At 43.0% G+C, this 26288-nt stretch overlaps 2 protein-coding genes across 4 annotated transcripts; one reads left to right on the top strand and one right to left on the bottom strand.

The window, feature by feature from the left end:
• The first annotated feature begins 413 nt into the window (after positions 1–413).
• On the top strand, positions 414–5949 carry SLC10A1 (solute carrier family 10 member 1). The gene is made up of 5 exons (XM_062576245.1): positions 414–814; positions 1509–1758; positions 3276–3454; positions 4437–4633; positions 5753–5949. Exons 1-5 carry the CDS (start codon positions 414–416, stop codon positions 5947–5949), a joined length of 1224 nt encoding a protein of 407 aa, XP_062432229.1.
• Positions 5950–10474: 4525 nt separating this feature from the next.
• SRSF5 (serine and arginine rich splicing factor 5) lies at positions 10475–14711 on the bottom strand. 3 transcript variants are annotated; one of them, XM_062577178.1, is made up of 8 exons: positions 14540–14705; positions 13814–13959; positions 13537–13607; positions 13273–13368; positions 12803–12872; positions 11432–11505; positions 10976–11086; positions 10475–10818 (listed from the first exon to the last, which is right to left on the bottom strand). In XM_062577178.1, the coding sequence occupies exons 2-8, from the start codon at positions 13937–13939 to the stop codon at positions 10572–10574; spliced, it is 795 nt and encodes a 264-aa protein (XP_062433162.1). In that variant the 5' UTR covers positions 13940–13959; positions 14540–14705; the 3' UTR covers positions 10475–10571. The 3 variants fall into 3 exon arrangements, with proteins under 3 accessions (XP_062433162.1, XP_062433161.1, XP_062433163.1); XM_062577177.1 differs by having other exon boundaries at positions 10475–10821; positions 14540–14703; XM_062577179.1 differs by lacking the exons at positions 10475–10818; positions 10976–11086; positions 11432–11505 and adding an exon at positions 11512–12522 and having other exon boundaries at positions 14540–14711.
• Between the last annotated feature and the right edge of the window lie 11577 nt (positions 14712–26288).

Genomic DNA, 26288 nt, shown 5'->3' with positions numbered 1-26288 from the left:
GAGTGGAAGTATAGGCAAGCTACACGAAGTATTACTAAAGTGAGCAGGGTTCATGTTTCATTGTTATGAAATTCAGATAGAAACTGGGCTTTGTGACGTTCTGTTGATCGACAATGTGAGTAGCAGAGATAGTTTGTTGTGATTCTATATACAAGGAGAATGCTTCAATATCCTAGGCAAGGAGTTTCCAAAAAGCATAAACAATAATCAACACAATCCCTCAAAACAGACTTCAGCTTCAACAGCTGCTAAATAAGAGTGGTAGCCTGAAGAAGGGAAGATGCAGACCACAGGCAGGAAAAGAGCTCATGTTTTGCTTGTATTTACTGAATTTTATTTGGATTTCTGAATCAATTCCTTCCTTACCTTGCCAGCCACTTACGGAAGAAGGGACCTCTAAACTCTTCAGCAGGATGAATAAGACCAAGGGAGACTTTGAGAGCCCAGAGCCTTGGAGTCCAGGTTGCAATCAGAGCACTTCTTTGACCAGCGCTGCACCACCATTTGCATTTGGCCAGCAGGCCTCAGACAAAGCCCTGAATGCGATCCTTATTGTGGTCCTCTTCATCATCATGGTATCTCTGGGGTGCACGATGGAGATAACCAAGATCACAACTCACCTCAGGAAACCCAAAGGGGTAGCAATTGCTGTAATGGCTCAATATGGTGTAATGCCTTTGACAGCATTTCTTTTGGCCAAGCTCTTCCAGCTAGGTACTATAGAATCCCTGGCCATCCTCATCTGTGGCTGTTGTCCGGGTGGAAACCTCTCAAACATCTTTAGCCTGGCACTGAAAGGAGATATGAACCTCAGGTAAGGAAAATTGAGCACATATACATTGTCCAGGCCAGTATAGCTGTATGATCAGTTCAGAAGCTAGTTTAATCAACATTAGCAGTCCTCAAGAAGCTAAACAAAGACTGAAATGTTAAGTCTAGAATATTTTTAAAGCACATATTGCTCAAACCAATTTGTCCCTGCTTTACATTAAAATGGAATTTATAGCTTTCTATGAAGTATGCAAGGTAAGTCACTCTTGACGAGATGGGTACTGGAGCACTTTTTCCACCTCTATACAGTAGTATATATGCCTAATGTCACCTCATTTCTCCACCATGCCAGTTACTGATATAGTTGGAGATTAGCTGCCATTGCACATAGACTGAGAGTGTTGTCTGAAGAAGCTGCATCCATGAGAAATGTAGAACTAGAAGTGGCTCTCATTCCAATAAACCATAGTGATATCCAGGCAGAAGTACTAACAGCTTTGGCATTTCTGAATTTCTGAAATACAAAATACCTGAAATTTCTGAAATACCTGTAACAAAGTTCCTTTCTGAGCTTATATTAGAACTTCTCTTCCTCCATCTCTATTCATATTAAATCCTTCTACAACCTGAGAGTAATGTTGAGAAAAGGTCAGTGACAGACTGGAAGGAGCAAGGTAAAGTTTTAGATTAAAATCATGTATCCAGGTTAGTAAGAAAATGAGCATATTCCACAAAAGTTGTTATTCTTTTACTGAAAGGTTCTTTCTTCTGCTCAGCATTGTAATGACCACATGTTCAACAGTCCTGGCAATTGGACTAATGCCTCTGCTTCTGTACCTTTATTCTGGAGGACTATATGAGGGTGATCTGGAGGGCAAGGTGCCATACAAAGGAATAATCACCTCCCTGGTCCTTATGCTAATTCCCTGTGCCATTGGCATCATCTTGAATGAGAAGAAACCACAGTACACTGGCTTTGTCATCAAGGTAAGAAGTATCCTGTGCCAGTCACCTTTCAGCCAAGGCTCTCAAGGAAGCTCACAAAACTAGAGGTATAGAGAAATTAACCTGTTTAAGGCATGCCACAAACCAATGAGAAGGCCGAGCACAGTACTCAAAACCATCACTTTAGTCCTTAAACAGTATTTGCCGATAGAGAGGTCCTCAACCTCTACTGGATGGGCAGCGTTTTGTCAGCAACCTCCTGCTTTGTTCTCTTCTGTTAACTTCAGTTTTAACTTTATTTTCTACTGCTACAAGCAGCACTAAAAACTGTAACCAAGCAGACCTAAGATACAAAAAAATCTCCCTGCTGCTGTCAGAGCTCTAACACTAGGCAAAAGACAAACTGCCAAAGCTTCTACTTAGAGTAATGAGATACCTATCCAGCCAAATCCACTAGATCACTAAACACCTGTTTAAGCCTGCAATCATCTCCCTACACTCTTTCTACATCTAGCATTTAAACAGCAAAAGGGAAATCTGGAGAACCAGGTAAACACTGCCTAACTCAACAGCTTCAACAGCAGTACCCAGGGAGCTGCTAACAACTTTGCAAACCTGTTTTTCATAGCTTTTCATTAAGCCTCCATGTCATCAGAAAAAACGGCACAAACCTTTGGGTGCCAGGACCCATACACCTGATAAAATGGTTTTAGAAGTAGCCAAACTCTAAGAAGCATGGGAACCCAGGACTGAGCCTAGAGCAGTTGTAGAAGGACCATAGCTCTTCATAGGTTCCTTTACTAAGCATATGGAAGTGATGACCAGATTTCTAAAAGAGGTATTCAGCAAGAAGGCAACCTATACTGTCCCAGCTGACTGTTGGCTCTTTTTCCTTTCTGCTAACACCATCTTTGTATTTCTCTTCTCCAGAAGAGGGAAGGGGTACAGTTGCTATAAATAAACAGCCAGAGAACTCCGTCTAAACTGGACTCCAAGTGGAGGGAGAGGCACGAGAGTTAGGTATTCTGCCTCCCAAAATTACCTAGGTACTTCATCTGCTGATGGTCTGAACTACATGACCTGAAAACACAGTTACCACATTGCATGCCTGCTGTAGGCAGGTTCTACCTGTCAATAACAGTTTCCTCCCCAACTACCTTAGGTGAAAGCTATGTCATACTCAACCAACAGAGACCTGGGCAGAGTGACATATAGTCATTCTGCCTGAGAAACAAGTGGCTGGTGGAGCAAACATCAAAAAATACTGGTCAGGCTTTTGCATGTGTCATCTTGGGATGTGCCAAAAAGATTGTTATTTAAGGTCTCTCTAGGTAACACCTCAAGATTGCTAAGGAAGCTGAAACGTCTAACAGCATTAGTCTCTTCTTGATTACTTGCTAACATTTAAGTCCATAAAAGGCACCTATGCACCACAGTGGATCTCTCACTATATACTTACGTATGTGATAGGTGGAAGGGGACATAGCTGCTTCCAACAGTTGAGACTCTTTTTGATGAGGATTTTTGTTTTGTCCATGTCTTGAACACTTTCATTTTAGACAGGGATCGCTGCGCTTCTGCTATCATCTGTTGCAATAATCGTTCTGTCTGTCAACAATGTTGGAAGCAGTATCACGGCCACTTTCTCACCAGCGCTCCTGGTATCTTCTGCCTTGATGCCTTTTATTGGATTCCTGCTGGGCTACATTCTCTCTGCAGTCTTCAAGCTTAATGATCGGTATGTTCTTCCACTCCCCTCCTTGCCAGAATAAATATAGAATAACGGGAGCTCTGGTATACAGAGCAATATTGAATACATCGATTTCAGCAAGGAGGTGCTTTCATAAAATGAACACTGACTGTAGTCTCCCAGAACGAGCTCTGTAAGTATGAGCAGATACACTGCAAACTGCAATACTCTTACACTGTGAATGAGGAGAGAAATGAATTCAATCTCTGCTTCCTGCTTGGCTCAGCAAAGAGTGGGGAGGAAACATTTCTCTAGAGCATGTACCTGATCACCACAAGAGGGGTGGAAGTCCATTATGCAAGCTCACTGGACAAGGTGAGGATGGTTTGACTTAAGGTCACTAGCCACCCATAAAGTATATATTACCAGCCTCGGTTTTCAGCAGTGAATTAGGAGAAAGAGGAGAATGAACTGTGCCAAACAAAAAGTAGGGGAAAAAAGAATTAGGTAATGCCAACAGAGACTGAACCTCAAGGGACAAAATTATTCCTCTGATGATAATTACATCAAATTAATCAGTGCATTCAGCTGAAGCCCCAGGAACTCAAAACAGAAACCCTTAGCCCTGCATATAAAACTCACTCCTTCCCTTTCTCACCCTGCCTAATCCAGATAAGCCCCCTAGCCCTCACTATTTTCTATTCACTTTTTGTCATCACATCTTAGACTCCTCTTTTTACCCCAGAACCAGGTTCCTTCCCTGAGTCTCCCAGAGGAGCACAATACAAGGCCTCCAAAACATTGTTAAGCAGGAAGTCCACATTTATAGTGCTGCCTCCGCACATAACCGAGGAAGCACAAAGTGAATCTCCTTTCTAGGGCTCCCAGTATTTCTTCTTGATAAAGCAGCTTTTACCACAAGCAAATGCATGAAGTATTGAAACAGCAAGGTGGGCAGTGTTAATTTTAAGTTGCTTAGAAATAGATCAAATCTTTAATACATGTCTAGGTTTACCTCTTCCTCCCTCAGGTGCAGGCGGACAGTGTGCATGGAAACTGGCTGCCAGAACGTACAACTTTGCTCTACTCTACTCAAGGTCACCTTTGCCCCAGAAGTCATTGGTCACCTGTACTTCTTCCCACTTCTCTACTTGATATTCCAGCTTGGAGAGGGCCTTCTGCTCATTCTGGTCTTCAGGATCCATGATAGAATAACAAAACCAAATGGCAAGTGCACTTTTATTCCTGTATTTCCAAAGTTTTCCATTCCCAACCATATATACTTATAAACAATTGCCAATGAACCATTGCTTTCTAGAGGCAGAATTCAGTTGCCCTTTCAGTCAAAGTTACCATATACAATATACAGGCTAAACAAATCACCAGCAAAAAATCAGAGGTAACTGAAGACATTAGAAATTGCTTCTTATATCAATAGTGTTTTGTAATACAATACATTACCTATGCTATCAACGCTCACAGGTTTTCAGAGTCCTGTGCTTGAACCACAGCACATTCAAAAAGCTATGATTTGTACTGAACGCATGCAAAGGATAGTCACACATTTATCTAAAACTCCAAGAGAACATTAGATACTCTCTGATGCAGCAAATCCTGGCTTCACTGCTAGCTGAAGAGGATTCACTGAGGGCATCACTTTTGAAAGTGGAAGGAGGAGGAAATAAACAGAACTTCTACCAAATACTATAGCTAGAAGGAGGAGGCATTTAGATCTGCTGCTGCTAGAGGTACACAAACAAACTCAGCTTAATTAAAAATATTATATATATATACATCTATATATATAATCAGTACAGATGTGAGGCAGACGCTTCTACTGCTTCAACAAGTTCATAACATCAAAGTCCAGCTGAGTCTTTGTAAAGATGGCTGGAAAATGAACTGCTGAATCAGATCCTCTGCCAGCTACCCTAGCCTTGCCTCTAGCCACCATCTCCAGTCACCTGGGATGCAGAGAAGCAGCTGAGCAGCATCACGGGCTGTTATAAGAACATTTTGCTCTATTTTACAACTATAGGTGAATGATCACAAGTGCTTCATATTATGCATTAAAAAAACACTCAATTTTGATCCTCAGGCACATCTTCAGTGCAAAGTAGATGATATTGGGAACAACCACGGAGGAGACTCATAAGCCTGCTGCAAAAAGGGTAGCTTCCCAGGTAGATTCATGAAATGACAGGAAACAAAATGGCTGAAGAATTTGGATAAGACATCAGGTTCCTTTTATCACCTAGCAACAACAAATGTTAGCTGTGCTACAGCTGTGCTTTCCACTACCTGAGTTCAGAACTGTTCATTCTCATTAGAATTTTTTTCCTGTAGATGCAGCAAAAATGACCTGCACAGCTATCACTGAAGACACAGACATCGCCCAGGAAATAAAACCAGTATCAAGATCTTGCAGAAATAGTAGGAAACTAAGAAAACAGTATAGAAATATTGTGCAACATTTGCTACCACAAACCTCTCAAGCTCTACCTTCCGCAGAAGGTTTACAGGTCTCCCACAGTTGCGTGTAAAACCTGTACTATATGCTCATTTTAAACCAGAGAAAGGGATCTCCTGTAGAGCTATCCTCACCCCCTACCCTCCTTACCTTCTCCCCACCGTCACCATAAGGGAGACTTCCAGGCTCAGATATGGATTCATCCATGACAACCTACAGATAGCCCTTTTCATTTGAGATGGTTTAGTGGTCTCTGCCACATTCCCAAGTAATTGCTCCCACCTTTGCCTATATGAATCATTATATGAAAAATCATTTCCAGCATCAATTCCTTTTCCTAAGTTCATTTTTTTATAATTCTCTTACTGGCAAACATTGGAGGCCACTCCTAAAGACATCCCTGAAACTCAATATAATTTCTCTAGTAGAGACCAAAAATGAAGTGTGAAACTTTCTCAGTGCCGCATCCACAAACTGAGATCGATGTCCCATTTAGAGAACCCATGGACTGCTGGTCATTTCCATTTTCCAAGAACTCAAGTATTGTACCGTGTATCGTGTCTACACAGCAGAGACCGCAAAAACTCACAACACAGCCATGTAACCTGCATTAGTGTGCAGAGTTTGGGCCCAGCAAGCTCTACGCAAGCCCTGAACATATCTTCCTTTATATGAGCCAGTCGACTAACTACACCATATTTTAATGACATCGTCTTGCTATTTATGTAACACTACAGAGATGACTATGTTGGAGGACAGGCATTAGGACTTTAAATGTGCTAAGTACACATTGTAACCTGAGGTAATGCAGCTTAAAGAATAAATAGGACTGTAATGAGAATCTACACTTAATAAAGCTTCTGTCGTAACTGCTGTAACCTGATGCGCAAATATAGGTACCACAGTATCATCTGTAGAATCATTTTTGACAAGCCAACATAAACCTCAGTAACACAAAGCCTAGCAATGCGTTCTAAGATTACAGCCCACCCAGAAGTCAAGCATCACGGCAGCTAGCCCACAAATGCAAAAATCTATTCAGGCTGCCTGTGATGAGTTGTTTTAGAAACAGGATTCACAAGAGCTGCTTCTGGAGCAGAAAACAACTCAGAATTATTCTTGTTTTGCTAAATACAAGGGAGTGATATGTCTGAAATACCACCCCTTTCCAGTGATAAGGTGCCTTCACTCATCTGGATTGTACCTGGAGCCATAGTTGAGGTTTGAAGGGACCTCTGGAGATCATCTAGTCCAACCCTCATGCTCATCAAGCAGAGTCACCTGGAGCACATTGGACAGGACCGCATCCAGGTGGGTTTTGAGTATCTCCAGAGCAGGAGACTCCACAACCTCTCTGGGCAACCTGGTCCAGCACTCTGTCATTCTCACAGTAAAGAAGTTCTTCCTCGTATTCAGGTTTCAGTTTCTGCCCATTGACTCTTGTCCTGTCATATGGCACTACCAAAAAGAGCCCAACCCCATCCCCTTGACATCCTCCCTTCAGGTACTTGTACACATTGATAAGATCCCCCGTCTTCTCTTCCCCAGGCTAAACAGGCCCAGTTCTCGCAGCCGTTCCTCGTAGGGCAGGTGCTGCAGCCCTCTGATCATCTTTGTAGCCCTGCGCTGGACTCCCTCCAGTAGCTCCATGTCTCTCTTGTACTGGGGAGCCCAGAACTGGATGCAGTACTCAAGATGACGCCTCAGCGGGGCTGAGTAGAGGGGCAGGATCACCTCCCTCGACCTGCTGGCAACACTCTTCCTAATGCACCCCTGGAGACCATCAGCCTTCTTGGCCACAAGGGCACACTGCTGGCTCATGGTCAATCTGTCATCCACCAGCACTCCCAGGTCCTTCTCTGCAGAGCTGCTTTCCAGCAGGTCAGTCCCACTTGCACGGCCCATAATCATTCAAGCAAGCCAGAAAGGATCAAATAATTGAGATAGAGCAGGTAACCTGACATTCTGGGCAAGTTTCAATGCCTTCTTTAGAGCTAAAAACCTCCTCTTCCACGTTTCCTGAGATGATGACCAACCATCTGACCTACTAGCCTGAGAGCAACTGCCTACTTACCAAGGCTGACTAAAAATAATCCAGACTAACTGCACATCAACCTGAATAGCTCTCCTCAGTACTCTTGCTTGCAGGTACATCCTCTAGCTTAATACAGCGCCACATCAACACACAGATTCATCACAAGCCCCCAAATTTTTCTGGTCATTACGATAGAAGCTAGTAAGAAAGCAGCAGCTCTGAAACAGCAGAGAAAAAAAGCCGACAGGGCCTGTTGGGGCGGGGGACACCCACAAGACAACAGCCAGCTCTGAGCTGAACTACCTCTTTCCCTTGCTAAAAATCTGATCCAAGGTCCATCCTAGGTTCCAAGGATCTTCTTAAACATTTCACTGAATTACTGAATTAGATTTGTAAACAAAAGCACATTTGTTACTTCAGTTTTAGATTAAATTCTAAGGACCTCCCTTGTGACCCATATGAGGATTTGAGAAACACTTGGCTTGTAAAGGTTTGCTGCAAGGCATAAACATGCGAGACACCAGAATATGGAAATGCAGGACAACATTGCTACAGTACTCCCATTCCCTAACTCAAAAATCCCTTCTCCCCCACCAAAATGGGAACTAATGCCTATAAAATCATTGTATCTACACCTGCTTTCACTTTTTAGAATTAGTTTGAACTGGAACTAAGACTTGGAGGGGAATAAACCCTTTTCCTGTATCTTGCTGGTAAGTATTCAGTGGTGTTGAGAGAATTGTCTCAAACTTGAGACTATTTTATTCTAGCAAAGCTAGGGAGAATACAGAATTATATTACACAGCTACACAGGCACAGTTGCAATTAACAGATCTTACTGTCACAGTATTCTAGTAAAAAACCTAAAACCAAAGGTGGTTTTGGTGCAGAACGCATCTCCTCCGACAAATTACTGAAACTCAGCATTTCTTCCTTCAGAACACAGTGAAAATCACCTCCTGCTACTCCTCAGAAGTTTGCCTCAAGAAAGTGGAATGCCATCATTCAAAATTCCCTTAAGTCAATGGTAGCATGGAAGTCTTCCAAGATGCTCACTTGTCAGATTCTTCTGTTATACTTGGAAACAGTGTTCATATCTGCCAAGTCTAATAAACCATCTCAGTAGCAACGAACACAAAGCAAACTCCAGCCTCCTATGTTGTGTGTTCAAAATGAGTTAATTCAAGTATGAAATAATTTAAATATGCCCTTCACTACATACAAACTCCACATTTGTTCTGGGAAAAAGAGTAAGATCTTACTAAGCCAAAAACTTCTGGAGTCTTCTGTAAGCAGGTAGTGCAGCGATCTCACAAAGTCTCCTTTTCAAGTCCTACTGCCCTTTTGGGGAACACAGCCATTATCTGGACTGTCTAGACACAGCTGTAAGCTTACAACTTGTTTAAATACCTGGAAAACAGTAGAGGGCAGCAGCTGGAGCTCAGGAGATGCTATGAGAATTACAAGTAGTGACTCTACATTGAAGTTGGAGGGAAGAACAAAAGGTGAGCTTAGATCTCAAGAGGCAACAGTAATCAGAAAGCACTGCACTGGTTTGTAAGTGCAGGCACACTATGACAACTGCATTCATCTCTGACATTACAGGCTTATTCTCTGAGCAGTAACTAAAGCATATGTGATTCATCTTTTCTACCATCAACTATCACAGTAAGGGGAACCCTGCTATCAGGTTTCTTATTTCCAAACATAAATGTCCATTAAGATAAGAGCTAAGGACAGCCATACTGCGACTATACCAAAGTAGTCTCACCCAGGCAGCTTCCTGAACAAGCTAACTGCTCAGTTCTCTGAAGACAGTAAAATTCAAGTTTTTAGTATGATGTATTTAATGGGAAGGTCTTCACCCCAACCACCACCGCCACCCACAATACTCCACAATTTTACTATCACTTTATCTTTAAGAGACCTTCTACCACCATTTAACTGCATGAGGCAGTTATAAACGCTTTATTAACAGTAAGAACACACCAGATTCAGAGACAGGTTTCTTCTTTGTATTTTATTTGAGCTATTTAATTCTAGAGTATCAAGAAGTAGGGTGCTTTATAGAATACTATTACCACAGGGCAGTGAAACGGGCGTTTTCTCAGTGTAGTGCAAGTCATATTAAATGAAAAGCTTTCAAAATAAAGTTTTATTACCAATATTGACCAGCACTTAATCTGCTGACCTGTAACTGAAACAATGGTTCAAAAGCACAAAAAAATACCCTCTGAAATAAAGCTTTATGTACAGCACATGTAGAGCTCTTAGATGCCTAAAGCCATTAGTTTAATTTGAGATATTAAACTAATATCCTGAATTGCTATTCACAGTTGAATATACTGGGAATTAAAGTGTTTAAGTAACTTCTTTTTTGAGTACAAAAAAAAAAAAGTTATCTGCTTTAGTTATAAAGAGCTCTGCCAATATACACAAACTATACACTTCAGACATTCACAAAAATGTGACCAAGAAAAGGGTTATCAAAAAACATTTAATACAATTAGTCAATAACCCTCCCTCCCCATGGTCCACATCTACAAAGTTCCCCCTCCCCCCTCCCTGTCCAAACCCTTCCCCACAGAAAGTCACATACTTACCACAAGTTTTAGCAAGTATGGTTTAAAAAAGGGCCCCCAGGGCAAGTTACTTATAGTTCAGTTGCCACTATCAACAGATCTGGACCTCGATCTAGACCTCTGCCGATCCACAGATGCTGGGGATTTAGATCTACTGGAAGAGCCACGTTTCTGGCTCTTCTCTGGCATTGGAGATCTACTAACTGATCGAGACTTGCTACGGCTCCTACTCCTTGACCTGCTGTAAGACTTGCGGCTTCGGGAACGGGAACGGCTACGAGAACCGGATGAACTTCTGCTACGGGATCGTGACCTGCTTCTGGACCTACTGAGGAAATAATAAGCATCACTGTTAGCAACAAAACATCACAGACCACTACAATAACCAGACAATTCACTAGTCTCCAGTGAGCTTTTTCTTGTCACTGACTTCAAAGCTTTCTGAGTATTTTAGCATTATTTCACAGATTAGAAATACATACCTGTGTCTTTTGCTGCCTTCAATTAGTTTTATTTTCCTTCCATTAATTTCTTTACCAGAAAGCTTTTCAATAGCATTCTTTAAATCACTGTAAGAGGCGAACTCAACCACCCTAGAGAAATTAAACACAAAAAAAAAAAAAAAAAAAAAAAAAAACAGCTGTTACAAACAACAGTTTGATGACATGGCAAAACAGACCCTGAGGGAACAAAATACAAAACCACCACCACCCACTAGGCATGCACACCACTCTCTGATACAGTCATCCCACATCATAAACACAATCACAAGTTGCAGGATTTCCTTCCCCAAATGGGAGAGGACATACTTTCAGAACATAGCTAAATTAAACCATCTAGTAACTGCTGAGAACTAAATGAGACAAATTCTTCAAATATTTATGTAATATCTGCAAATACTACTCTACGGTTTTTGAGAGAGCGTTTTAGATGCTTACCCTTCATTTAGCTTAGGTCTGTGTGCATCTGCAAAGGTTACTTCCCCAGCTTGTCTCATGAAGTCTTTGAGATCCTAACACAAGACCAGTTATGTTATACAAAGAAGTGAAATTAATATTTATATATTTACACAATTTTTTTAAAACTAAATAAAATTATGACTACTGAAAAAGAAGATGTTAGATAAATTACAAACATGGCAATTGCCATACTTGTATTCTATCAAAATTGAATTATCTGTATCAGGGCACGAAATAAATGAAAAAAAGCAAATTGCTTTAAGCAAAATGCCAATAAAGTCTCATTTAACATTACAGAAAATATTAGTCTATAAAGATTATATTTAATATATATAAAATACATTCATATAGATATATATACTGGACTGAGTGCAAAATACTACCCACACATTTTTGTACTATATCAGTCTTCATTTACATTACAAGGTTTATATATTATGTTATATATATGTATATATAGGTATAGATACAGAATTACATTTACATAACACCAATTATTTTGTGCCCCATATGTCATTAAAAATATAGTTTACTTTACCTTTATTAACATTTCCCTAGGCTAGCCAAGCAGCAAACTGCATTAAGCGACCGGAGATACCGTCATGATTTATGCCCGACTGGCTCTTCGCCACCCACTTGACGAACACTACCCAGTCGATGGAAGCCATTAATCGCACTGCCCTCCCTATTAGGAGACTATTGACGGATCCAGACATTTTCTATGCTTGAAGTTACCAAGGACCACTTTACTGCGATCAGGATTCCAACGACCACCTAATTTCGTATCTTTCAACTCTTTTCGACCAGGATCTCTTATTCGGAAGCGTTACAGGAAGAACAGCTCTCAACTTAGGAATCAGATCTCGTTAACGCTCTGGGATCGCTGCAATGTGGCACCTTAAGGAGTGCATCGATTACGTCTAGACCGGCAAACACAGATCTAGAGGTGGCCAACTGACACTGTAGCAGCTGACTGGAAAGTCAACCAGGCCCAACCAAGAGTGACCAAGACAGAACGATTAGGATAACCCACAGGCACTCCTCGTCATAAGGCCAACGACACAGATAGGCTGGCAAATAAAGGGTTTAATATGTGGTTAAAATTGATTTAAAAAACAAGAAAAAAAATAAATATATTTCCTCATATATATATATATATACATTTATTATAATAAATTAAATTTAAAACTAGTTTTTCATTAAAAATATTTAAATTATATTATTTAACATTACATTAATTACATAAACATTTTAATAAATTAAGTTTAATTTTAATTAAATAATTTACAAAATTATTACATTACATACCCATTAAATGAAGTCAAAATAGTTAATCGTGTGTTAACAAACCTGCCAGCTGACTCGGGAAGATAAATTTTCTACTATGAGGCGATTTTCTGTTCTTACAGGTGGGGCATTTCTGTTCAGGAATAAACAAGTATGACTTTTAGTAGTAATTAAAACGTAACTGCATTTCAGTATCAACAGAAACAGTACCAATAACTGGCATCAGCATTACAGATCAACTACATAATACCTTCAGTAATGTAGGATAGGCATTAAGTAATTGGGAGGGGGGATTAAAAAAACCTACTGTAGTTAAGACAGTTTCCTTTACATTGGTTTAACTAAGGGGAAAAAAAAAATCACGCAAAGATAGAAGAGGCTAACATATCTAAGCAGCTTCACAATTCTCACTATCCTATCTTACTGTCACATCAAATGACTCAAAAAAAAGCATATAGTTCCTTTTGGCATTTCATTCGAGTTCTTCAATCACATGAAACCATTTTCCCCCACGTCAGTTCTGTTATACATACCTCCTGTCACTACGTGGACGTCGGCTACTAAAACGGTCAGAGTACCTTCCTCTGCCTCTACCCCTAGAGCGTGCCCTTGCATGCTCAATTGTAACCCTAGAGAGGAAAAAAGAGAAACAAAACTATGCATCTTTTAACACTCCCCAATAGCCATTTAGAAATATGCCTATTGTGGAGTTTTAGCACTGCTGATAACAAAATGTAACTTAAATACGTAAAATAAGAAAGCCAATTTTAAGTAACACGTAGAATAGGTTAGCTTACCTCTCACTGCAAAGCTCTTTTCCATCGAGCTCATAGACAGCATCATCTGCATCCCTTGGATCCTCGAATTCCTGCAACATCACCACAGCAAAAAAGAAACAGACCTTTAAAATACTGATGCATAAGCATCAAGGAATTGTCGAACTGACTTGCTACATGCTATTCTAATGCAAAAACATTAAGAGCATTCTTTTAAAGCGTATTTTCTCCTACATCACATGCTGAGATCTTAGTGACCGGACAGAAGCCCTGAGGCCCTACAGAGGGGCGCACTCACCACAAACCCAAACCCCCTCTTCAAATCGATGTCCCGGATGCGGCCGTATCCCTTGAAGAACCTCTCCACATCCTTCTCCCTGGCGGCTGGGTTCAGCCTCCCGATGAAGACACGGCAGCCGCTCATGGTCGCGGACGCGGAGCTCGCTGCGGGAGACACCTGTGAGCCCCGCGGCCCGCCGCCTGCCCCCAGCCCGGTGACTCAGCACGCCCCCGTCCCGCGCAGCCGCGCGCCCTGCCGCAGTCCGCAGCACGCCCGCGGCCCCGCCTCGCCTCGCCCCCGGCTCCACGCCAATGGGAACGGGACAGGTGGTGCCCGCCCTACTCTGCGCCAATGGGAACCGGGCGCTGCTGCCGTAGTCCCGCCCCTCACGCGCAGCCGCCCAGCTCCGCCCACCCCGCCGCTGGCAGCCGGCTGCGCATGCGCCGAGCCCTCCAACAACCAGGGGAAGAAAAGCGAACGCCATTGCGCTGCCACAAAATGGCGGCCCGAGCCGCGCCCAACAGCGACGCCAATGGCGCCCACTACTTCAACACGATCAGCCGGTGAAACCGACCGCCGCCCAGGCGAGCCGGGCGGAGGCTGGCGCGCTGCAGAGCCGCGGTGCTCCAGGCCCCAGCGAGCCCTCAGCCCACGGCTCCCCGGACCCTGCTCCCCCGCCGCTGCCGCACAGGGAGGTCCCCGGGCTCGGCCGCGCAGCGCGAGGGCCAGCGGCCCGCCACGAACCTGGGCTGCGGCGGTCTCGGTGCGGGCCGAGCCGGGCGGGCGCGCGGCGAAGTCTGTGCTCGGCGAGCGGGCAGCCTCCTCCTCCTCCTCCTCCCTCTGTGGCGGCGGCGGCTCGCTCCCGACTGCCGAGCTCACCTCCGTGCCGCGGCGCAAAATGGAGGTGGCGCGGCACGTCATCGGGGCCCCACGTGACGCCGGCGCGGCGCGGCGATTGGCCGAGCGGCTGCCCGGCCCATTCCCCCCGGAGAATCTAGGTCAGCGCGGGGAGGCGGCGCCCGGCGCGGCCTCGGCGCCGGCGGCGCCTGCTCGGCCCGGGGCGCCGTCACCGGCCCCCAGCCGAGCCCACTTACAGCTGGCGCCGTGGCCCGGACCGCTGCTGTGCTACAGCAGGGCCCGGCCGCGCCTCGGACTGGCAGGAAGCCTGCGGGGTGCTGTCGGGCCCGGCCGGGCCCTCGCCGCGCTTCATCGGCGCAAGAGGCTCTTGGCATTTCCCAGCCTGTGGAGGAGGCCGGGGGTGAGGCGGGCTGGACCCCAGCCCCGTTGCTGCCGCCCACCCTGCAGCCAGGCCTTTCCTCACCCAGGAAGAGCAAGACCCCAGCTCATGTATGCGCCTGGGCTGCCGAGACGTCCGTCAGAGGCTAGCTGGCGGATACGTGTACGCTGAAGCCACTGGTCTGCGAGGAAGATGGGCAATGGCGTCACTACTAGTGCGGAATGTTAAAATTCAATTGAGCTCCTTCATCTGGAAGCTATTTTGCAAATGCAATAAAAGCACAAACAAACCTGTGTTCTCACGATGTTACATTGCACAAGGCTGTAATTAAAGCTCAGATGATGTGCGAGACACAACCATCATGCTCCTCATTTTATATAATGCGTAACAAATGAAAAACTGCATTGCATTTGTGTTCCAAGCAGGCACAGGAGCAAGCTGAGTCTTGCAGGAAGAGGCATTTCTCTCTCACCCCTGAAGAGCAGGGAATAAGAGGAAAAAATTACACAAGCAGCACCTGATCTATTTGTTTTCTCATTTGGAGTCAAGTGCATAATGAGCTGAGTAAAGAGCTGAGCCTAGTTTCTGTTTTGCTGTAGACTTCTGTCACAGCTTGGTTTCAGGATGATACAGTAAAGGCAATAGATTGTTCCAACAAGAAATCTGGAACTTGAAGATACATCTGATAAATTTCTAATACAGACTGAGGTTGCAGTTTGTGCACTGCTGCATCACTTGGCTTAACACACAAGTGTTAGCTTACAATTATGGTTATGTCAAGTTAGCCAAGGACAGCATGATTCTTTTGCTGCCATTATCCTGAAATATTACCTGCAATCCCATGCAGCTTTGAGTCCTGCCTTCCACTTGTTCCTCTTACAGATTGTAAGACGCTGTTGCTGTTACACTGTGTGTCTGTTAGCAAGCATTTCCATGGGGATGGCCTTCTGCTTTTCATGCTTAGTCACTGATGTGAAATACATTTTCCTGGAATAATACTACACAGGATGCCCCCAACTTCATAACATTATATGAGCACCTCTCTCCCCTATCTGTTCCTCAGACTGCAACAGTATGCAGCATATCAGAACTAGGAGTGTTATTTCTGCTATGTGCAAAGTCAGTGATGACAACAATGTGTAGCTAGAGGTATATAGCACGGACAGCTAGCAGTATCACTAACTTGATTAGTGACTAACTAACTTTGATTACGAAAAATGAATACTTGCACTTTGTATGACATCTGTCTCTGTGAAAAAAAAAGCAAAGATGATTCACACACAGCAGAATGTAGTAGAAGAATTTTGGCAATAAAGGACAACACTTGTGATAATTTACGTGGATCATAACCCTCATCTGCTAAGAAAGGCAGATTAAGGTGCACCATTTCTAAAATGCAGCATCAATGATTTTGCCATGAGCTGCACCGTTCTAACAGGTAACACTGGAACAGTCAGTCCTGTTCCTGCCAACACTGCATCTCCTGACTGTACAATGAGCAAGTTCATTGAGCTAAACTAGCAAAAACCTGCCCTGGAAAAGGCAGCAAGCAGATTTGATGGTTTAACTCCCTGAAAATCAGCTTGCAGTGGGATCAAAACAGGTGCTGGCACAGAGAGGAGAGGAAGGAGCAGGAGCAGCCCATTAAGAAACAGCTGTTAGTTCATTTTTAGCAGTATGAAACTGCATCCTAAGAGCATTGCCTTTGTTAATGCAAGCCAGTAATCTTTTTTCATCCATTTTCAGACCTCTGAGAGCAGGGAAGTGAAAGTCAGGACAGAATCCAGGAGGCAATGATCACTTTTCGAAAGGTTTCTATGTTGGCGAGAGGTGTTACCACAAAGTTCTAGCACTCTTTTACTCGTGAGGGGTTCCCACACACAAGGGCTATTAACAGACTTCTCTGTTTCTACCCAAATTCTCCATGTTCTGTGTTAACATGAAGGAATATTTCTCTTTTGGGGGCTTGCAGGCCATTTTCTGACCTCTTGGGACTTTTCACCACTCTTACTGCTGGCCAGTAAGGTGCAGAACACCTACGTTTCTCCACACAAACAGGCTGAAATCTGTCTAGTTGAATTCATCAAGGCTACTGGTGAAATACCATCATTGCTGTTTGTCAAATCAGCCTAATCTGTGATGACCCTAGTCCATAAAGTTGTTCACAGTCTCAATCTACGCCATCAAACATCTGTTAAATGGCTAGGGAATATACATATGGCTACCTGAAATAAAGATGTCATGTCCTCTATGGTAAGCTCAAGGCTGACCATTGCTTCCTTACTAGAGGCCTGTTTATATGCTCTACCATACATGACTGTTTGATAGCAAAAAGGGGGATGAGGCAGCAGGAGACCAAGTGAAAGGCAGAATAAAATCCCAACTTGTTCACTTGCTCCTGGGAACTAGAGGGCCAAGGTAGAGGGGATGTTTGGGTTGCACAGTTCTTGACTGCTGCTGGCTGGGCTGTAACGTTATTGTTGTTCTTGAAGCAGTAGGCTATAAATACATATCCTTGAATGGGGAGTGGGGGCAGATTTGAAGAGGATCTACAAAGTCATGAAAGGCATGAAGATAGGGGTTACCTGTTCAATGACTCTTCCAGTACAAGAATTAAAAGACATCAAATGAAGCTGGTAAGATGCAGGTTCAAACCACACAAAGGAGGTGGTTCTTTACCAACTGGTAGCAGACGTCTGAAAGCTAGAGGAAGCTCTGGGTATACAGTTTCACCTTACAGACAGCTATAAACCAGGGGAAAAGAGGGAACATTAAAAAAAAGGGAGAGAGATGAAAAAAAAGGGGGCTGCAAACACTCAGACACTCTAACCTCAGTTGATGAAGATCATCTGCAAAAGTTACTGCCGCTCAGATCCCATAAGCCAAATAACCAAAGACATACTCAGCATGTGCCCAGCTTCCACAATGGTTCTGTGAAACGAAGCAGAAGTGCTTGTTAGCACCCTCTTCCGCTATCAGTGAGCGTGTTCATTACTACTTTTACTAAGTTACTCCCCTCCCACCTTTCTTTACTTTCTGCTCTCCCATGTGCTTATTTGTCTATTCATTCCCTATCCTTTTTTTCCCTAAAACTCTAATTTAAAACATTTTTGTTACTGACAGATCAAGTGTACCTCTCTTAGTGGTAGCAGCAACAAAGGCACTACAACTACTTTGTACAAGTCTCAGACAGATGGCATAAAACTAAACACAGAGAAATTCACATTTAAGCAACAAATGCTTTTTTTTCAAAATCTTTGAAGAAATAAAATGAAAATTGAGGTAGAAAAGAATAACAGACATATATAAATAAAATTTTCACTGAGTTGTTCCATTTTTCTTTGTACACACTCTTCAGGAAAGCTATACCCTTCGGGTTGCTCCTCACTAAATAGATGTTAGTGTCATGCTAAGAGTCCTTATCCACTAACCATAAATGTATTTAGCTGTAGCACACATTTTCCACTGAGATGAACTCAGTAAACTCTAATTCAGTGAGCAAATTACTGCCACAGGCCTGTGTTATTCAGCAGTCATTTGGAGTTAGAGAGCCTGATTAAGGATTGCTCTACTACAATTCAAATTGATTCTCACTATTTAACCTACCTAGTTGCTGCTGGCTTATACTAAAATCCCTTAGATGCGGTTCCTCACACCTATCTTTCCTAGCCAAACATGATAATTAACATCCTATTAATTATAGCTCTGCAACAGGATTCAACTAGTCCCTGAGGTAACTTATGCCAACACATTAATCTGTAGCTCATCACTAAGTTGCCAACCTGCTGCTTGTAGCTGGTGCGAGTCTGTTATTTAGGACTAGGCTAACGGCTGTGGCTTGGGGAAAAAGCAGCTGAGTCAGGAACCTACCACATCCTCTTCGGTAGGAGCTGGAGAAGGCAGCACCTTTCTCTGTGGGGTTTGCCATTGTATGAGGCAATTAAGGCTCATTAGCAGCACAATTGTGCATTATCACCTCGTATAGCAATAGAGATTTAATGCCAACATGACATTACACACCATCCCATTTTTGATGTTATCTAGTGCATGTGGTAGGGTTTAGGTTAGCTTTATGTTTTTATGCTGAATTTACGGCAACTGCAAAGGGACACATGATATCTGGGCCAACATGATGCTTGAAAGTACAAAATAAAAGATTTTTTTTCCCCTGCCTGGGTTAACATTTGAATCATCAGAACAAGTTTACACTGGATCAGTATGTTTAGTTCTAGACAGTGAATGAGAAGTCATGAGGAAGTATCATGACCCTGTGAAAGCAAGTTGTGCACCACTACCAAAACACTTTGCTGGGTTGAAGCTGTTTGTAAACTTTCAGAGGGCATTGGGAGACCTCCCGCAGGATCATACGTTCTTCTTCAGCTAGCCCTCACTCATTTCCTGAAGGCCTCCTGAGCTCCCTTCTGTATTAACCCAACACTAAATGTACTCCCAAGTGCAGACTGTGACATTGCTGCTGCTCGTGACCATGCTCTGCTATTACAGTTCCAAACAACTCTGTTCGTTCCACATCTTTGTTTTGGCAAACCACCTCTTCCTTTGTTTACACAACTTCAGTGACTAATACTGGCAAGAATTTTTGTTTTTAGCAGAGGGAAGATTGCAAAGACTGGATATGTCATGTCATCTTCACCTTTTCCTTAAGTGAGGCCCAGTATTCATTTCAAGAAGAGTGTGAAGAGTGTAGCCCATAGCAGAAAAAGAATAAAATAAAGTTTACCTGTACTCAGGTAGACAGCACTTGCAATATCCTTAGGAGACTCATTCAGAGTAGTTCATTGACAAACTTGGAAACAATTCCTTTGTGAAATCAGGGATATCTTCTTAGCTTGCCTGCGTGAATAATTTGTTTAGTAGAATAGAGCGTACCATATTAAAACATGAAGATGAATCAGCCTCGGAAGAGTGTCAAATACTCAGAAGACCAGAACAGAATTCAAAGTGAGCCTGACACAAATGGAAGCAATGGTTCAACAAGATGAAATTCTGCATGAACAAGGGAAAACTCTGTTTAGGAAGGGGAAGTCTAATCTACCAGTACAAAATTGGAAATACCTGTTCAGGAAGTAGTAATATGTGTAATGGCTGGGAGCTAAAATGGATCACCATCTAGAAATAGGTAAACAAGTACTCTGCTGTTGCAGAAATAGGAAAAACCTATTCTGGGAATGTGACAACAGGAAGCATAGTGTTTAAGGGACAAGAAATTATCTGCTTCATGATATAATCATAGCAAGGACTGATGCCTCACAAAGCACTACCCTCTGATGCAAAGCTTTAACAAGGACCTCTGTTTCCTTGTGGCACAGTAACTGCTCAAACACACATCTGGCTGCCACATAGTTCACTGAGTTATTATCTAAAAAACCAGAACAACAACAGCAAACCCAGAAAAGCAAAACCCCACACAAAGCTGTGGATTTGCAGGTAGCCTGCAGGTAGGGCAAGCTGGGGTATATGTTGTTTTGTTACATATTTAAGAAATAGTGGTCAAACCCTTGCAGAAGGCTGGGGTGTATTATCAATGCTGCAAAAGTCTTTTCATCTTTATACCACCTACACTGCTTTTCTCTTAGCTTTCACATGCTTTTCTTGACCAGGGAAGATGGTGCCTGTCCTATCACTAAAGACAGTTTTAGTTTCTTATTTTGATAAATGTTATACTAAGCAAATACAACATTAAAACAACAGACTTGCATAAACCAGATAAACTATCATTAAGAATTAATCACAACAGCCCATTTAAATTAGCTGTACTAATGCTGTCATGTTACATATGTAAACACAAAGTGGAAAGAATAAAACTTGTTATATATACATATATGTTTTTATATATATGTGTGTGTGTGTGTGTATGTGTACACACACATATATGACACCCTGTTTCCTCTAACCTTCTGATAGATCTTGCTGGAAAACAACACAAGCTCCGATTTTATATACTCTTTAACCATCCAGGAATTATGCCTAGAACATACAGAATTTTTATGCCACTATATTCATAGCAATTCAAGCATTATAATTCTTTGGAATTATACCAATAAAGAATCTTTTTCTTCATATTGATTAAAGATATAGAAATACATGGTACTGCTATAAATATGACTTGATATGACAGTCAATTCAGTGGAAGACTCAGCTCAGCTGGTTTCCACTCCCTGCTTCTCACACTCCCTATTCTCCCTCCTTCCATTTTATTAACTCAATGTTCAAGGTGCCTTAATACCATTTTTTATGTTTTCTGAACAAAATCTAATCCTCCTCCCCCATTCTTCACATGTGGAAAGACATGTTTAGATAAACAGAGTCATTCTTAGTGATTCACTGGGGAGTGAAGTCACATGAACAGCTGATTTACCCAGTTTAGAGGGCAGTAAACTCCAGGAGGCAGACAAAAACAAGTAGCAGAGCATGAAAGACCAGGAGCTCCTTGAGATGGCCCTGCTGTCCCAGGTCTTGTAACTAGAACCACATCTCACTGGTACCCACACTAGAGAATCCAAAACAGCTCATTTAACCCCCACGTGCTATGGGGTCAAGACACTTTCCCTGCTAAGCTCCATGTTACCACATGACACTGGACCAGTGTAATCAGGGAGGACACTGTAATGCACACTCCCCCAAGCCCATAGCAATAGCCATCTAGAAGATAATAACTCATATTGATGTTTCCCTTGCAGCTACAAACACTGGAAATGTTGTTTAAATGAAAGGTAAGATTCAGCAGGATGAGGTCATCATATCATCAGGCAGCAGCTCTTTCTCCAAGATGTGCTCAATCAGAGCACCTGGTATTTGATGCTACCAGGCACCCTCACTTACAGCAACCAGGAAATAACTTGCATGAGCAAATACACCAGTTGAAGTGGTATAGCCTACAGGGTCCAACTGCAGGCCTCCATTTGCCTCCTGGTCTGGTGACAGGGTCAGAGGAAGATTTTACATGTATCTCCTGAGCATCCAGCTTTGACTGAGCAGTGCTACCCTCTGCATAGACTTCAAAGGCCTCTGTTAGGGCGCACAGGTCAGCTCATATGAAGTTTAAACTCAGAGCCATGACATCAGTGTGCAGTGAGCTGCTGTGTGTGTGCCAGGCTCCAAAATAGCAGTAACCCAATGTCACAAGTGTCTCCAGTATTGCCCCCTTCCTGCCCCACCTAAACGGGCCACTGAGGAAACAGTTGTCACAGAGCTGGGTTCAGGGGGAGCATGGGCAGTACGTCTATCTGGATCTGGTATTTTTAGTTAATTACTCACCATCTTGTCAATCTGGTGCCAGAAGTTAGTAAACTTCTAGCCTCACAGATGGAGGTTCCTCATGCTCTGAACTAGGGCATAAGGACCATTACGAGGAAACAGCAGGGCTGTTGCCTAAATTGTCCGCTCTAGAAAGAAAGGCAGTTCAATTCACTAACACCTGTACTGCCCTGGGCTTGCAAGCACCGTACGTCGGGCCTGACAGAGAGGTGGCTGCTGCTTGCAGTGCCAGAAAGGCGCAGAGTTTTCCTGTTCCATCTTGGAAAACAACTGCAGTCGGGAATCCTGCGATTGCCAGGAAGCTGCAGAGCACAAGGCCAGAAGTGCTGGTTTCTAGTTTCTGCCAGTAAATTATTAGCTGTTCTCATTATCTTTGCTCCTTCCACCATTCTTGCTCCAAAACACCTCTTTGCTTGGTGCGGGAATTGGTGTCATCTCCCATGGGGAAATTTCTACATGTTTAAGATATGACATCATGACGGCACAGCTGCCTTCCCAAGTTCTGCATTCAAATCAATAATTCTGCTACTTTTTTCAGCACCAAATTGAGAATGTCCCTTTGGGGAAAAATAAATTTTTGATCAGATACTTTTTGATTTTTGCTCATGAACTCAGTGGTCAGAAAACCTAGTGTTCACATTACATTAGGAAGATAGAGTAGTTTTGGGAAAGATATTTTCTCCTTGTTCTTCACCCCAGACCATTCACAAGCGTATATTACATCCATTGCTCTAGAGTTAAGTGTTCAGTCACCACAACTGATGTTGTAGACTGTGCATCTGCCAGCAACAAAAGACATGATGATGCAGATCTGCTTTCTCTTTGGCATCATTTCTGCTGCCCTGAAAAGACCAAGGCGTCTCTCATACAAATCCCCCAAGATGGCCAGTGCAGTGCATAACGCATTAAATCAAGCTGCATCATTACGTATCGTTATCAGCTTTGCCAGGGATCTGATTCTGCTGCATGGCCCTCCCACGTCCTCAGCTGCTAATTCCCGGCACATACATACATCCCACCCGGCAGAGGAGTTTCCTTCTGTTACCGTTGTCAGACTTGAACACAAAACAGCATTTAGGATTACTGGCCCGTGCAGGTCGTTTTTCCCACATTCTCTCTGGGAAATGGAAACAGGAGGACGAGAAGCTGGTGGGCCAGACCACTGCTCAGTTTTTTCCTAGTCTCCCCACCATCTCCCTTGCCTTTTTTAAAGCGCAGCCCTTTCCCTCCCTTGACACACAGCCAAGTCCGGAGCCCGGGCTTCCCTCGCTCCCTGTGGGAAGTCACTTTAGTTTAACAGACATCGTCACGAGGAGAGCTTTTTCTGTTTAACCCGTATTTGCCTTTCAAAATTCCTTGTGTTACACTGAGTTACAGCCCCTTGAACTAGCTTAAAGACTCCAGTTTTGTCCCAGGGGGCTGCTCCCTTTGGATGGTTACATAAACCTTAGTTGTCCCTGCTTAGCCAAGATATACATATTCAGCTCTTTTAATCTTTTCTTGCAAGTCCTTCCAGCCTCTGATAGTTTCATCACTCTCGTGTAGGCATTCCTCCATTTTTCTGGATCTCAAACTTAGGTGCAATATTGCTGATTAAAAAAACAAGTCAATACTGCTGATCAAAAAATAAATACCACTCTTCTTGGCTTGACACAGCTGCTTCCCACTCTTCCTACCATCTGTTTGTTGGAGTAAACCTCCTGCAAGTCTGGGGAGTTTCTCTTCAGGCAGAGCTGAATTCACGTTAGAGGGTAGATCTGACAAACCTCGACCGCTCTGTACAGGGCTGCTGAGGGAGGGATGAAAGCAGACTCCCTATCCAGCGAAAAAAGGTATTCGTGACCCCAGCTCAGCCATCCGACTGAGATAAAAATACGCACGTCGTGCCACTAGCTCTGGCAGACGGCTTCATGGTGGAGGAGAGTAGTTACCCAGGGAAAATACTGCCAGTTCTGCGCTCAGTATGTAATGCACTGCGGCCAAACAGCACAGGCAGGAGAATTCAGAGCTTTCTGGACAACTGCACTGGGTTTTTATGTGTCATCTTTTTTCTTTTCTTTTTTTTTCTTTGAGGGTGGAGACAAGGGGGATGTCTCTTTTAAAGGCTAGCTGTAAAAAAAAAAGAACAACTGTAATGAACTTTTATATTTTACCTTATTATTTTCACTTCCAGGAAGAAAAGGGTGGGTGGGTGGCTAAATCATCATTGTAAAGATAAAAGCATTCACGACCATGTAATATCCGAGTACTTCATATTCTAGTAAATAGGAAGCTACACAAAAAAGAAATTCAGGCAAGATCTACCTCATGTGACCAGGAAGTGTTAGCAACAAGACAACATCATGTAAATACTGAAAAAAAGGAAAAAGGATCCTTACCAATGGGCTACATTTGATTTTTGTTAAAAATGCTTTTAACTTCAACAGCTAAGTAACATATTGGCTCACAGATGCTGTAGTTAAAATTTCATTGATCTTACCCAGTTAGGAGCTTATAATGAATACCAGACCCCCAGCCCTAATATTTTCTAAGAAGACAGGCAGAAGAAAAATATTTAAAACAAGGCTTTCTTTAAGAAGCAGGGGAGGGAGGGAAGCATTACCTCCCCATGTTCCCCCCTAGACTGAAAAGGGAGACTCATACAACTTTTAAATAACTTTTTAAGTTATGGATCCCAATAAAAGAGGGGGAAATATTTGGTGATTTGGAAGTTAAGAAAATAAAGAACTTACTTATTTGGGATTTTTGAAAACTTCAGAAGAAACTGCAACAGTTGTCCAGAAGGGCTTCATGTCTAGAGAATTTGTTTCTTCTTCTGTTAGAAAATGACTTTGCATTGCCTTGCAAAAAAAGCAGAGGGAAAGAAGCTAGCTCTGCTAAATGCAGGGAATAGATGATCACCCAGAGAATTTACAGATATTTATTTTCCCAGTGGCTCCCTAGGTGCATTACTAGAGTTCAGTCACACAAATTAGGCACCTCACACTGGCGAAACCAACAGCTTTTTGCTGGACAAAGCAAAGAAACCCATTCCACCATCCTGAGTCTTCTGCTAAGAAATCTGTGTCCAACCTAGCTGAGTATGTTTTAGACTTGAGAATGGACTCATAACCCTACACAGGCTCAAATGCCAAGTTAAAACTAAAGGAGGGAGGTGGCCTCCCAGCTCATTTTCCCTAGATATTTTTCTCAGGGAGCTTTGGTGATGTTGCCCCTGTGACGGTGCCATTTGCAATAGCAGTGGAGCATATGCTAGTTTAGACTAAAGCCAACAGGATTTCAATTTGTGTTATCTTGAGAGTCTGTTCCAGCTTAGATGTTGCAGCAGTTAAATTTACCATCTCCTGTTCAACTCGGTCACTTTTGCTGGTACTGTTAAACCATCCAGGAGTGATAAGGGAGAACATTTTTAGTAAGAAGAAAGTCCAGTTCAGAAGCAAGGCCCCGTTCCTGGGCAAGTGTCCAACATTTCATTAACTGATCAAACTACATCTTAAAACCCATCAGCTTCCTGGCTTCCACCAACCCCGCCAGAAGGCTGCTCTATTATCTAACTTCTTGGTGGTTATCCTAATTTCTGGCCTAATTTCTTTCATGACTACTCTATACCCATTTGTCTTTGTGCCAGCACTGTTCTCAAGCTGCTAAAGTAGATTTGCTGTAGGTTCTCCCCCCCTTTCAAAAAGAAAAGGATCAGTTATTTTGATCTTAAGCACAAATAATCTCTTCTTCATTATTTCCCAAAATCCTGCCCTTGGTTAGAGGAACATTACCCAGTTTTATTTTTAACTCATAACTGGTGTTTAGTTACCAGACGATGGATGTTCAAGAAAGCGCTAGGAAGAGATATTTATCCTTAGAAACCTGAATTTAGCCCTTCTGCCCCATCCTTAATGAGACCTTAATGACCTCAATGAGAGGGAGAGTTATGAAGCCACGTAAACGTTGGCTAATGCTGCTGCCTTGCCCACAGACTGTAAG

The sequence above is a fragment of the Rhea pennata genome, chromosome 5 (assembly GCF_028389875.1).
Source record: "Rhea pennata isolate bPtePen1 chromosome 5, bPtePen1.pri, whole genome shotgun sequence".
NCBI classification, from domain to species: domain Eukaryota; kingdom Metazoa; phylum Chordata; class Aves; order Rheiformes; family Rheidae; genus Rhea; species Rhea pennata.
The sequence above is the reverse complement of the archived record's forward strand: the minus strand, read 5'-3'. Positions and strand labels throughout refer to the sequence as shown.